The sequence below is a fragment of the Phodopus roborovskii genome, unplaced genomic scaffold (assembly GCF_943737965.1).
Source record: "Phodopus roborovskii unplaced genomic scaffold, PHOROB, whole genome shotgun sequence".
Taxonomy (NCBI): Eukaryota; Metazoa; Chordata; class Mammalia; order Rodentia; family Cricetidae; genus Phodopus; species Phodopus roborovskii.
This window is the reverse complement of record NW_026126567.1, coordinates 32,258,267-32,272,081: the sequence shown is the minus strand read 5'-3', so window position 1 is coordinate 32,272,081 and position 13,815 is coordinate 32,258,267. Positions and strand designations below refer to the sequence as shown.

The window sequence follows — 13,815 nt, the reverse complement described above, 5'->3', positions numbered from 1 at the left end:
TGTATTTATTTATTTATTTATTTATTTGCATTTTGCATTTTTCAAGACAGGGTTTCTCAGCCAGGGCAGTGGTAGTGCCAATACTTGGGAGGCAGAGGCAGGAGTATCTCTAAGTTCAAGGCCAACCTGGTCTATAAAGAGAGTTCCAGGACAGCCAGGGCTGTTAATACAGAGAAACCCTGTGAAAAATCATACACACACACACCAAATAAACAAAACAAAACAGGGTTTCTTTGTGTGGCCCTCTTTAGACCAGGCTGGCATGAGATCTGCTTGCCTCTGCCTCTGAGTGCTGGGATTATAAGCCACCACCTATAATTGGTAAATTTAAATCACACAGATATTCAAATGTTGCTCATTTTGGGACCCAACAGAAGCACATTTATAAGACCCAGTTTTCAACAAGACAGAACTTTCCTGGGTTCTCCTTTTCTACCACACTATAGGTGCAGTTCTCTGGGTGGAAAACTTGCTGACACTTCTCTTTGTCAAAGTTCACAGGTGTAGCGATTCTGTCAATGAGACAAGACAAGACCTGTTAGAAAGGGGAAAATATTTATTCACCCATCCCTGCTGCTCAAACATGCTTTGTATAAGAGGACCCCACATTCCAGTTGCCTGGGGCAACCCCTACCAACATCAGCGCTTCCTTGGGCTGAAAGTATAGACACTGGGCATCAGTACCTGCTTGTACCATAGAGTCACAGAGACCATCCCTGACATGGGTCATATATTCTACCCTGCACTACTGAAGGGTACGTGCTCACAGGCTCAGGGGCAGATCTGGGAGACTCTGGGACAGCAAAGCTGTTTACCAGCCTTGCCCTTCCCACCCTACCTGTTCCAGGAGCTGTCCGCAACCATGGTGCTGGACTGCAAAGAGAAGGGTGGTGCCAGTCCTGTATGGTGTCTGTTTAGAAGAGGAGCTCACCCACCAACAGGAGCAGAGAGCCATCCCAGGCTGGGGTTGTGGGACCCAGGAAGAAGCCACTGAAGCAAACCTTCCTGGGAAAGCCCAGGGTACATGTAGGGCCACATACAATTTTAGGAGCCATTGCCCTAAAAGCCCAGCTATGGACTTGGGATTTAAATTGTCCTGCCAGAGCCAGACATGGTGGTAAGAAGCACTTGGAGGTAGAGGCAGGAAGATCAGAAGTTTAAAACCAGCCTCAGCTACACAGTGAGTTTGAGACCAGTGTAGGTTGCAGGAGCCCTTATCTCAGCAAACAAAGATAAAGGCTGGAAATGTGTTTAGGGGTTAAAACTACTCGCTGCTCTTTCAGAGGATGGGAGTTTGGTTCACAGCACCCACATTCTGTGCCCCACAAATGCCTGTAGCTCCAGTTCCAGGGGAGTCAACACCTTTTCTGGCCTTCCTAGGTAACTGCATGTATTTGTATACACAGCCACATAGATATCCATACACACATACATATAAATACATAATAAAATAAATCTTCTTTTCCTTTTCTTTCTTTTTCTTTTGCCTTTTTTCTCTTTGTTTTTTGTTTGTTTTGTTTGTTTGAGATAAGGTTTCTCTGTGTAACAGCCCTGACTGGCCTGGAATTCAACTTTGTAGACCAGACTCGCCTTGAACTCAGAAATCCACCTGCTTCTGTTTCCAGAGTGTTGGGATTGAAGTCATGCACCACCACTACCCAGCTAAAATAAACTTAAAAAAAAAAAAAAAAAACAAAGAATAGGGACTGGAGAGATGGCTCAGCGGTTAAGAGCACTGGCTGCTTGCTCTTCCAGAGGTCCTGGGTTCAATTCCCAACAACCACATGTTGGCTCTCAACCATCTGTAATGAGACCTGGCTCTGTCTTCTGGCTTGCAGTCATACCTGCAGTTAGACCATTGTATACATAGTAAATAAATAAATAAATATTTTTAAAAAACAAGGAATAAAATGAGCTGCCCTTCCCAGAGTATATAAAAGCAGTCATTTCAGTGCCTTCTGTAATTATGTCTCAGTATTAAGAATTTTATCCTAAAGGAAAAAGACATTTCAGTCCTCTTCCCCAAGTTGTTTGAATCCATTCATTGATCTCAATTTTCTGGTCCCCAGGACATCTGAATTTGTAGCCCTTGGTGATCCATGTAGAAAGAACATTGCAGGACATGTTCTCACAGTTGACTAGGGCACTGGGCACTCAACCAAAACTTCCATCATGACCCAAACCCATAGGCACACTGCCTTGTGAACGGGAGCCCTGCATCTCCCTCCCCACCATGAAATTATGCCTTTTACTGTAAAGTTCTGGTTTGATCTTTCTTAAGACTAACTGCTGGTTATTTGTAGTCTGTAACATTTTGAAGATGTTTGATAAGGTGGATGGTACGAATACAGACATATTAATTAAACAAAAAAATTAGAGCACAAATTGTAACATAACCAGTAAGGGTGGTACACACCTCTACTTGAGAGGAGAAAGCAGGAGGTTTGCAAGACCAAGGGCAGCTTGAGTATATAGTATATAGTGGGATGTGTATCAAAAAAAAAAAACCAAACAAACAAACAAAAAAAAACTGGATTTGCAAACTTAGTTGGGAAACTAGATGTAAAAGAAAAAGATGTATAAAAAGAAAGAGAAGTAAATTGTTATCAATTCCAAAATTGAGTTCAGGAGGGTGGCAGCATGGCCCTGCCTAGGGAGCTCTTCCACCCCACTGGCCACAGAAGCCCACATCCGTGTTCCCACCAGTCTGCCAGGCTCTGCAGTACTAGTATGGATGCTGACAGTGGGACATGACCACCAAATAAAATTAGTCCTCTATTTACTATGGAAGAAGAGGAGGAGGAGGATGTTTTGGGAAGGATACAATTGAGGAAGAATGAAAGGATGAAATGAGTGGCCATGCAAATTTCTGACATCAATGATGATTTGGAAAGACTGTACTAACATCCTGTTGCATTTTGTTAAGAGAAAGAAAGAAGAGTGAATTATTGACTTGTGGATAAATTATTGCTGAAGCTGAAGGACTGGGTGTTAAAGCCCTGGGCTATGTTGTCCTAATTGAAGTTCTCTTTAATGAGAAGATAAGGGAACAAACTAAGGCATACAGGCTCTGCTTCCTAAGCTTTGCCATAACACAGAGACCTCAGCTGTGCCTTCATCATGGTGTGGAATGTGTGGTAGCAGTGATGAGCTCAGCTTATCTCCAAGAATTCACAAACCCTAAAGGAGAAACATGATGCTGGCCTTTTAGAGTAAGAGGGTATCACCAGCTGGTCAGAAAGGACCTCTAAGAAGTACATCTCTGGAGAACTTGCAAAGAGATTTCAGTCAAAGCAGAACCAAAAATGGTTCTTGTTCCTGGTCATCTATCCCAAAATTATTGTAAAGCATCCTCTAACTTGCTTCACAATTCACTAGCAGTAAAAAGTGGAAGCAACCCAAGTGTTAATCAACTCATGATTGGTAAACAAAATGTGATACCTCAGTTGCATAGAATATCATCCTGTAAGCATGGATGGACCTTGAAAACCTGCTGAGTGCAATAAGCTGGACAGAGAGGTGCTATGGAATTACTGGGGCATTCCAGAATAGGCAGATCTGTAGACAGAAAGCACAGTGAAGGCTACCAGGGGTAGGGTGGAGGAATGGAGATCATTGCTTACTGAATACAGAGTTTCTGTTGGACTCTTTGGGAGTATTAGAAAGAGCAGTGACGGTTGCACAATATTAGAAATACATGGAGTGTTCATGAAGAGTGCAATTGAAAATTGTTTAAATGAAAAATTTTGTGTAATACATTTTGTACTACCAAAACCTATTTTTTAAGTGGGATAGCAAGATGACTCAGTGAGCAAAGATCCTTGCTGCCAAGCTGAGGATCTGAGTTCAATTGTCCATGCATGCCAAGGCACATGCATGTATGCGTGTGCACACACACACACACATACAAAATAAGTCAATTAATGTCATAAATGTCTAAGGGTTGATGATAAAGTAGTGATTGGAACAGAGTACCCATTATTTTTACAGTTTCTGTTAGGAAATGTACCTCTGTCGTTGATGGACAGGTAAGTGTTGCTGTGGCAAAGGGTGTGCTACTGGATGCTTATTTATTTTTTTATTTTTATTTGTGTGTGTATATGCTACAAATGTGCAAGTGGTGGTAGAGGCCAGGAGAGTGTGTAAGATCCATGGAACTAGAGTCACAAGTGGTTATAAGCCATCTGGAAACTAAACTTGGGTCCCTTGGAAAAGCCATCTATCTCTCTAGTCCCTGGATGTATATTGTGATGCAAGCCTGACTTAATAATTGTAGAAAGAACTGTGATAAGAGATGGAGAAGAAAGGTGTAGATATCAGGAGATCAGAAATCCAAAAACTGGAATCTTGATGACCTTAGGCTTTTGATTCCCAAACATCCATTTCCAAGAACCTGGGTCTGGAAAGAACAACAGACAAAGGCCTGAACATCTTCTCTGCCCTTCCCCTGGATACCTCTGCCTGGGTCTTTAGCCCTTAAAATCCACAGATCTGGAAAGCATCCACAGAGGGTGGAAAGGGTCAAGAAATTTCCCATACAGAAAGCTTAACCCAAATCTGCATTTTCTATAGAAAAAGCAAGTTTGTAAGAATAACAGACGCACAGCCTGGACTGCAGTCTAGGTAATGGGTGGGGGGAGCTAGTTTTGAACAGCATTGGCAAAAAGCACATTTTCCCAGGGTGGAGCAGTGCCAAATGGGACAGGCAGTCTGGTAAGGAAAAAAGAAAAGGGCACCTTGAACCTTCACCAAGTGCCAGCCACTGCCAGATTCAAGAGGTATAGACTAAGCACAGAGAAGATCTTAAATGTTTATTGGGTTGATGAATTTATGTACAGGATCTCTTTTAATTCTCATAACCATTTGGATCTGAGACACAGAGACTCAAAACCTTACTCTGGCACACACACAGCTAATATAAGAGGGAGTAAGAGTCAGACTCACGCTACCCTGACTCCAGCATCAGGTTCCTCTCACTTGCTCCTCTTTTCTACCATGAATCCATTGGTAACCACAGAAGAGGTTGCTGTTAAAATTCTGTGATGGCAGTCCTGATGATCCGGGGACACTTAGTCACCATAGAGATCTGTCTCTCATTTTAGGGAGGAATGGTTCACCAGTTTTTAGCCTGTAGGGCTTCAGCCACACTCCAGAGTCACAGCGACAATAATGATAATGATTAATAATAATAATAATAATAATAATAATAATAATAATAATAAAGATTCAGCTAGGACCTCTCTGCCTCACTCATACCACACATGTAAGGCTGCAGTGACCATCGGACCAGCTTCTAGAGTAGATCACTAGATAAACGTGCTTGTCTTTAGGAACCTGTGTGGGAATGGGTGTTTAAGAACAAAGGTGATAGTCAAGCTTTGAAAAAACTTGAAAACAAAAATGAAACCGAGACGAAAGCAAATAACTGCCCGTTAATGGGTGGGTGACTCTAGGTGTTATAGACATACAGTGAAATTTTATGAGCCTGGAAAGGGAGGAACTAACGCCTATGACAACACATATAAACTTTAAGGAAACTATGATCTTTGGAGGAAATATATTATATGATCCACCTTGCACAAGTTTTTACAGCAGGCATGTTTATAAGAGACAGCAGGTGAATACACTGGGCACTGGGGAGTGAGTGATGGATGAATACAAAGTTTTAAATTTCTAATTTGTTGTTTTGTTTTGTTTGTTTGTTTTTGTTGCCTTGGTTTTGTTTGTTTGTCTGTTTTTGAGAAAGAGTCTATGTAGCCCTGACTGTCCTGCAGCTCTCTATGTAGGCCAGGCTGGTTGAGAATTCTAGAGATCTGCTTGCCTGCCTCTGCCTCCCAAGTGCTGAGATCAAAGGCATACACCACATACACCACATGATTTCAACTCTTGTTTTTTTTTTTTTTTTTTTTTTTTTTAAATGGAGGCCTCACTATGTTGTCCAAGCTGACTTAAAATTCCTGAGCTCAAAGCCGTGTGGTGGTGCACACCTTTAACACCAGCACCTGGGAAACTGAGGCAGGCAGATCTCTGATTTCAAGGGCATCCAGGTCTGCACAGGAAGTTCTAGTCCAGCGAGAGCTATACATTGAGGTAATATCAAAACAAAACATCAAATTCCTGAGCTCAAGTGTTACTCCTGCTTCAGCTTCCCAGGTAGCTGGGACTAAAAGGTGAAAAGTCACCAGAGATGGTAAAGGTTCACAACTCTCTGAAACTCCAGGATCCCTCATACATATAGGCAAAAACACCAATAAAATAAAATAAAATAAATTTAAAAAGAAAGAGGGGGAAAAGGGAGGAAGGAAGGAATCAAATGGGTAATGGTGCTCTAAAAACAATAAAAACAAATTAACAAGTTAGCTAGCTCAGTAGGTAAAAGCATTTGCCACGCAAAACTGACACCCTGAGTTCAATTGCTGGAACAAACTAAGGTGGAAGAAGAAACTGACTCCTGAAATTGCCCTCTGACCTCCACACACACTCACCCCCACCCCACCCCTACACACTAAAATGTAAAAATATGTAGAGCTGAATTCAGTTGATAGAGCCTGTGCCTAGCAGGCATGAAGCCCTGAGTTCAATCCCCAGCACAGCGGGGCTACTCAAGACCCTTTCTCAAAACAAAAGCCAACAACAAAACCGTCAGCACAGTGCACTGCTATAGTCCCAGGTTTAAGACCAAGCTCTGCCCTGCTCTAAGTTACTCCATGTTATGAAACACAGGGGGTTTCAGGCCATGCCTTCTGTGGAAGAATCCATTTTACAAGCTGCCTTTCCTTTAGTTTGTGTTCAGAGGAGGAGGCAGGATGGCTTTGCACTTGTCCTGAATGTAAACAGCACCATCCACCCAGCACCACCCACAAGACACACTGCTGAACAGCTTAAAAATAAAAAAGATTCTATCCCAGGGGCCCACAAAACTGTGGAGAGTATTGACTCCGGGAAGCGGTCCTCTGACCTCCACACACACCAATCCCTCTTGTCACAAACACGTGTCTACACTAGTAATGTTTTCTAAAAGGGGGAGGGCTGGAAAAGAACTCCTGACTCCCCGGGGGGCCTACTGTTTGTCTCAATCCCTGCTGCTAAAGCAGCTGAAGGCTCATTCACCTGTTGATCCACCTAGACCCCGTCTGTATTTAGTCTGTGTGGCTTCAGTAGTCCAACTGGGCAGCTCAACTTGACCTGAGGTTCCACTCTAGGTGCATCTACAACAGATTCTCTTTGCATCTCCATTGCATTTCTGCTGGTCCCCAACCCATTTCAACCTTCCAACTCTGCTACATTCTGTCAGCTTTTTATAGCCATTTTGTAATTTGCATGGGCACACACACGCACACACATACATACATACATAGACTTACTGTGTGATGTGTAAAGTATGATCTGAGAGTTAATGGTAGTAATTAAAGTTGTAATAAAGAAAAATATGTTTACCAGTGACTAGCTATCATGGGAAATCGGTACTGCTTGCTTGGCAAACTGTCACCCCCAAACCAAACACACACACACACACACACACACACACGTAAATGGATGTAAATTTTTTTTTGAAAAAGAAATCAATGTAGCTTATGAATTTGCTGTTATTGAATGAATTCTGGCCTTGTGGACAGATGCAAACATGTTTGTCTATGCTTCTCACATCGTGCACACATCACACTCAGCTTACATGGGAGCCTGAGGTTGCAGGATCTCTTGAGCCCTGGAAACTTAAGGAGACTTGGTCAAAAAACCAAACATAAAACAAAGCAGAAACCCTGAAGAGTGGTTATTTGGAACCCTCCAGAATCAGTGGTTGAGACTTACTGGCTGCAGCAGCTAATTGCATCTTGTCCACAGAAACACCTCTTACAGTCCTTCACCCAGAAAGAGTTGATGGGGTGTTTGCCACCATCGGGATCCACGCATTCTAAAATGAAGCAAATTCCCAGGTCACACAACAGGAACAAAGCTCTTAGGGACCCCAGCCAGCCACTGGCACATGACTGCAAGCCATTGTAAAGGTGTCAGAGAGTGCTTTTGTTTTCTAGATGTCAGAGTCCCCCACACTGCAGCACCTGCCTCTGAGAAGTCTTTATTTTTGTTTGGTTGGTGTTTTGTTTTGTTTTTGTTTGTTTCTTTGTCTTTTTTAGACGAGGTATTGCTAAGCAGCCTTGGCTAGCCTGGAAATCTCTGTGTAGACCAGGTTGTCCTCCATCTCATACAGAGTCAACTGCTTCTGCTGAGATTAAAGGCCTGAGCAGTCTGATAATGTTTCTTAAGCAAGCTTAAATCCTTCTAGATTTTATTTCAGAGCAGGTACTGAAGAACAAATAAGCCCTTCCTTTTTAATCAGGTAGGTATTAGGAAGTGGCTGCCAACAGGGGCCCAGCTAGTTCCCTTTGGTTGTCCTGAACAAATCTCTAACTTCTCTACCAGTATTGTTTTGTATCAATGATTCTCAAGGCTGGGTGCACATGAGAAGCATTGTGGATACTTAAAAATCTCCCACAGACTGGGGTGTAGCTCATGCTAGAAGTATTGCGAATGCACAGGGCCCTGGGTTTAATCTCCAGCACCAAAATAAATGAACAAACCCTGTGTGCCTGGTCCCCACCAAAGAACAACAGAACTATAATCTGTGGGTGGAGCCCAGACAGCTTTGTTTACTTTGGTTTCTGTTTTTTGTTTTGTTTTGTTTTGTTTTGGGGAGGGTCACATCATTATTCCAGGCTGGTATTGAACTTCCTATGTACCCAAGAATTGCATTGAACTTTTTTTTTTTAGATTTACTTTATTTTATGTACATGAATGTTTCTCTTGCATGTGTGTAAGGCTATTGCATCGAGAGCAGAGGAGAGTACTAGATGCTCCAGAACAGGAATTACCAACAGTTGTAAACTGCCACATGGGTGCTGGGAACTGAACCTGGGTCCTCTGTAACAGCAGCTAGTGCTCTTAACCACGAAGCCCTCTCCCAGGCCCTGCACTGGACTCAATCCTCCCGTTTGTGACTCATATACAGGGATTACAGGGCGATGCCATCACACCTGTTTTTTGTAGTGCTGGAATTGAACCTAGAACCCCCTGGAATTGAACCCAGAACCCCATACATACTAGGCAGGTCCTCCACCAAGCAGCTGCATCCCCGGCCCTCTGTCTTATTTTTAAAAATGTTCAGCCAGGGTGAGAATCTCCCTTAGATCCAAGTGATCCACCTGAACCCTTCTTTCAGTGTAGTTTCCAAGGCTTCTCACCTGTCATATATACTAGGTCATATCTATAGGTTGTATCTACCAGGCTGCAACAACATTAAAAATACTGGAAAGCTCAGGACTTACCACCAGGCGGTTGGTTTGGAAGTCCCTTACGGTATTCAAGAGAGCACACTGCATTGCATGCTGTCACCAAGGCGGTAAGGAACAGGAGGCTGCCCAGCAGAGCTTTCTGTAATGCAGGGAAAGGTTGGGAGTGGACAATGAGTGATTCTTGAAGGTCATCCTTTACAGAGTGTCCTATAAGATCCCTGCTGAACTCTGACAGGAAGGGCACAGTGTGGAGCAACTGCCAGGTACCCCAGCCTGGCAGTCGGGGACTAAGACGTGAATCAGTGACCTAAAAAGAAAAATCTACTGGGTGTGGTGGCACATGCCTTCAATCCCAGTACTCAAGAGGGAGAGGCCAGCATGATCCACAGAGTGAGTTCCAGGACAGCCAGGACTGACTACAGTTACAAACCCTGTCTCGAAAAATCGAAACCAACCCAGCAAACAAAGCAGAGTTCACTGTGGGGCTGGGAACAGGAAGGATTGTATTGTGAGGGAGCCACATCACTGGCTGTAGCGAGACCTCCTCAGCATTGGCTCTTCTGCTGTTCTGGTTTGTTCTCAGAGGCCTGGGGGCTCTTACACCAGGTGCACATCCTCCTTGTGCCCTTTGACACGAGAAGAGCCATCTCCACCTCCAAAGTTTCTCCCTCTTCCTATAGTTCTCAGATAGTCTCAGCAAAGTGGTGGCTCAGAGTTTGATGGGGCAGACATATTCTGTATTAATGTTTCCTTAAAGAACCTAAAATTAAGTTATAAAATAAGTAGAGAAAATATAGAAATTATGTCATTTTATAAATAAGAGGTTTTAGTGTCTACATGACTAAATAAATGAAGCTAAATTGGTATCAAATTTGGAAAATAGTATATAAAATAATTTCACTAAAACAATGAAAAACATAAATTCACAGTATAAAAGTAGCAAGGCAATAAAGAGTCATCACAGGTGCGCGTGCACACACACACACACACAAATACAGAGCCATAAAGAGTAAAGAGACATCATGCACATGAAGACAGAGAAAGGATCGATAAACACCCAGGGAATTAAAATTACCCAAAGCAAAAGAAATGTGACTGGAGACAGAAGGAAGATGAGAATGCCCTTTAGAATCTGCAGAGGGAAGCAGGCCCACTGGGGCAGTGATGAACACAAGGGGCGTTCCCATGGCAACAGTGTCTGGAGCAATGGATAAGGGTAACTTAAGGCCGCTCACATTTCACTTCTAACATGACCCTGACAACAGCACAGAGGTGAAGGCAGACCCCAGAAAAGGCAGCTCAGCTACTGTAGTGTGGTAGGGTACCATACCACACCCAAGCTAACAGCTGCCTGAGAACACAGAGGCTCACAAGAACAACGATAACAACGACAAAACTCAAAACGAAACTGATGGACTAACAAAGCGGGAAGAGAAAGAAAGCAGGGGCAAGGGACCCACTATGCACCGTGAAATGCAACTCTGCAGGCTGCACAGCAGCCCGGGTGCTGTGAGTACTGCGATACAGGGAGTGTGACCTGGAACTCACAATGTAGCCCAGGCCAGCTGTGAGCTCAGGGCAATCCTCTTGCCCCACCTCCCAAGCGCTGGGTGACAGGCTTGAGCCACCATGCCTGGCTAAGAAGGCATTTTGAGACGAGTGTTGTGACACCCTACCTTTCTTCTTCTCTTCCTCTTTTCTTCTATAGACATCCACCCAACTTAAAACTATAAAGAAATGCACCAGTCTTTCCAAAAGGAAGAAGGAATAAAAGGGAAAAGAAAAGGCCTGACTTAGAGCAGAAGAAGAAATGAGCAAAAAACAAATAACAAAAGACTACATAAAACCGACCATATATTTCACACCAGGACTTAAAATTCATATGTTCTTCATGTTTCATTCTTTTTCTTCCATAACCATAATCATCACCTCAAAACCTTTTTTATTTGGCTTCCAACCCAGCCTGGTGATAGGATTTCTGTGCCCTTAGATAGAAAGAAAACCACTATGCTGCGATGGTCATGGACATTTAGAGTCTTGCTTTACTGAGTCCAGAACAAGAGAGTCAAGGAAGCTGACTGAATCCCAGGGACTGAGCTGTGCTGGACTCCCCTTCTCTAGGCAGACACACAGGCCTAAGCCACTGTGGGATGGGGGCCAAGTATGATAACAAATGGTGCTTTTTTAAATCGTCTGTCTGCCAACTGCACAAATGCTCTCCCTCCCTCCCTCCCTCCTGACCCCTCCTTCTCTCCCTCCCTCCCCCTCTCTCCCCTTCCTCTCTTTTTCTCTTTCCCTCCCTCCCTCCCTTCCCTTCTGTCCCCTTCCCTCATTCCCTTCCTATCCTCCACCCCCTTCTCCTCACTCTCTCTTTTTTCCCCTCCCTCTTTTAGCCCCCTTCTCTCTTTCTAAAAGCCGTGGTTCTTCCTTATGAAGCTAATGAGGAGAAGACAGTCTCAAGGGGAGCCCCACAGGAAAGGACCCACGCTGACCGCTCCCATGAGCACATGAAGAACATGCTCGAAGAGTCACCTTCAGTGGGTCTTCAGGCTTAGGATCTACGCTCCCAGGTGATGCTGAGATCCTATGTGGGGACCATCCAAAGTCGCCTCTCTCCCTGCATGCTGTTCTGCCCTCCCCGCTTGCTGCAGACAGTAGCCATGGACCCCTGATGCATGAGGCACAGGAGACTGAAGGAAACGGGCTTGTGCTGGGGGCTTCTAAGTGGTGTGACTTCGTGACCAGCTTGGATGAAGCAGACTGCTGGTGTCTCCTGAACTGTGTTCCCTTTCATAAGTATCTGCTCCTGGAAAGGAGGGCCCTGCTCGCCATAACCAAGCATCGAGGTTGGATACTGCTAGCTCTGCAGACACCTGAGTTCACTCCCAGGCCTCCTGAAAGGTGCTGGGAGGAGGGGTCTGAGTGCAGGTAGGGAGGGCGCCACCACCCCTCCAGCTCTGTCTGAGAAGGGTTTCATAGAGCACATTTGTCATGAGGTGAGGTGACCCTTCTGAGGTCTTCCTTCCCAGCTCTGCTTCCTTCCTCTGTCCTCCTGTGGGGATCCCCATTCACTCCCTGACTGTGGCTCATAGGAAAGACACTAAGAAAAGAGCCATTTTCAACTAAAGACAGAAGTCCTATGTATGAAGTCAGTCACCCACCATTGTGAAAGGCAGGACTCCTTGCAGGCAGGCACCTCCAGCAAAGCCTCAGGAAGAGTGAGTGCTGGCTCCCTTTTTATACAGGTGAGATGGCCGCATGTAGATCTTCTTGGAAAGACTTTGTTCCGAAAACACAGTATTTACAGAGGGCGGAGCAGGAAGCTATGATTTCTATTGGTTTGAGTTTTCATTTATTAAGCCTCTACCCTAATGAGTTCACCATTCCCTCACCCTTGACAAGCTGTGGCCCTTGGTGTGAGAGAAGAGAGGGTAAGAGCTTTCCTTTGGAGCCTTCATCCTACACTGGAAGACTGCTAGGCACCCTCCATGATTTTTCTTAGCTCATGGACAAAGAAATGAGGGCTCAGGAATATGGCTCACAACAGCCAAGTGCCGAGGCTGTGTTTGGGAAGCCATAGGTTAGCCCAATAGGTCGGCCTGGCTGGCTAGGGAGCTGAGGCCCAGGAGGTGGTGGCCTTAGGGTCCCGTATGGGAAAGTACAAGTGCATGAGCCGTCTTCCGTGGATGGGCCACGCCCTCCAGCCTCAGTTTCTCTCAAACTACTGAACATTCTCCTGAAAGTTCGGTCTTTTGTCAGCCTCCTCAAGCGAGCCTTCCTTCTCCTTGTTCAGTAGTGCCCTCCTGTATGGGAGGCTGGCTGTACAGAGCTCCTGTGAACAATGACAACTTGAAGTACCTTGTAGCCCAGCAGTCACACTCTGAGAACCGTCTGCCCTCCCAGCTTTCTTGACACACTGGTCACAGTTGTCATTCAATGAAGAGTCCTATGTCCAGAGCTGATGAATATATAAGTAAATATGAATCCAGAATGGGGTGAAACCAGGGCTGGGCTGTAGCTCTGTTTGCAGAATGTTTGTCTAGCATGTGTGAAGCCTTCAGTCTGATCTCCAGTATCGCATAGAACAGACATGGGATAAGGCTGAGGAGGTATCTCTGCCAGTAAAGTGTTCGGTTGCCGCTGTGAGGACCTAATGTGAAAAGCCTATTTATAATGAGACAGGCTTGGACATCCAGCACCAGCGATGCTGCAACAGGTGGGTTCCAGCTAGCCTAGGCAAGTCCTGGTGAGTCCCAGACTAGTGACAGGCCCTGTGTCAAAAATTAATGTGGATGGTGGCTGAGGGACACGTGTGAGGTGGTTCTGCGGACCTCTTGTATAGCTGTTTCCTCCAAATTGAAACATTGCCCTAAGGAGGGAGATGGGAGGTTCATGAGACTCAGGAAGAAATTGATCTTCAACAGGAAGCCGAAACCATGCAAGACAAGACTCACCAGGGCCCTTCTTCAAGTAATAGAAGTAGTTGACAACTGTTGGTAAAGACATCTGTTGATTTGCCTGTAAG

General features: G+C 44.7%; 1 protein-coding gene across 1 annotated transcript; it reads right to left on the bottom strand.

Annotated features, from left to right (window-relative positions):
* Msmb (microseminoprotein beta) lies at positions 1 to 12,557 on the bottom strand. The gene is made up of 4 exons (XM_051202732.1): positions 12,452 to 12,557; positions 9,324 to 9,429; positions 7,810 to 7,912; positions 1 to 512 (listed from the first exon to the last, which is right to left on the bottom strand). The coding sequence occupies exons 1-4, from the start codon at positions 12,452 to 12,454 to the stop codon at positions 383 to 385; spliced, it is 342 nt and encodes a 113-aa protein (XP_051058689.1). The 5' UTR covers positions 12,455 to 12,557; the 3' UTR covers positions 1 to 382.
* Between the last annotated feature and the right edge of the window lie 1,258 nt (positions 12,558 to 13,815).

Coding starts and splice junctions, on each gene's coding strand:
- Msmb (XM_051202732.1), bottom strand. Junction 7,913..9,323: donor TCCAAACCAACCGCCTGGTG/GTAAGTCCTGAG, acceptor GCTTCATTTTAG/AATGCGTGGATCCCGATGGT. Junction 513..7,809: donor GCAATTAGCTGCTGCAGCCA/GTAAGTCTCAAC, acceptor TCTCATTGACAG/AATCGCTACACCTGTGAACT.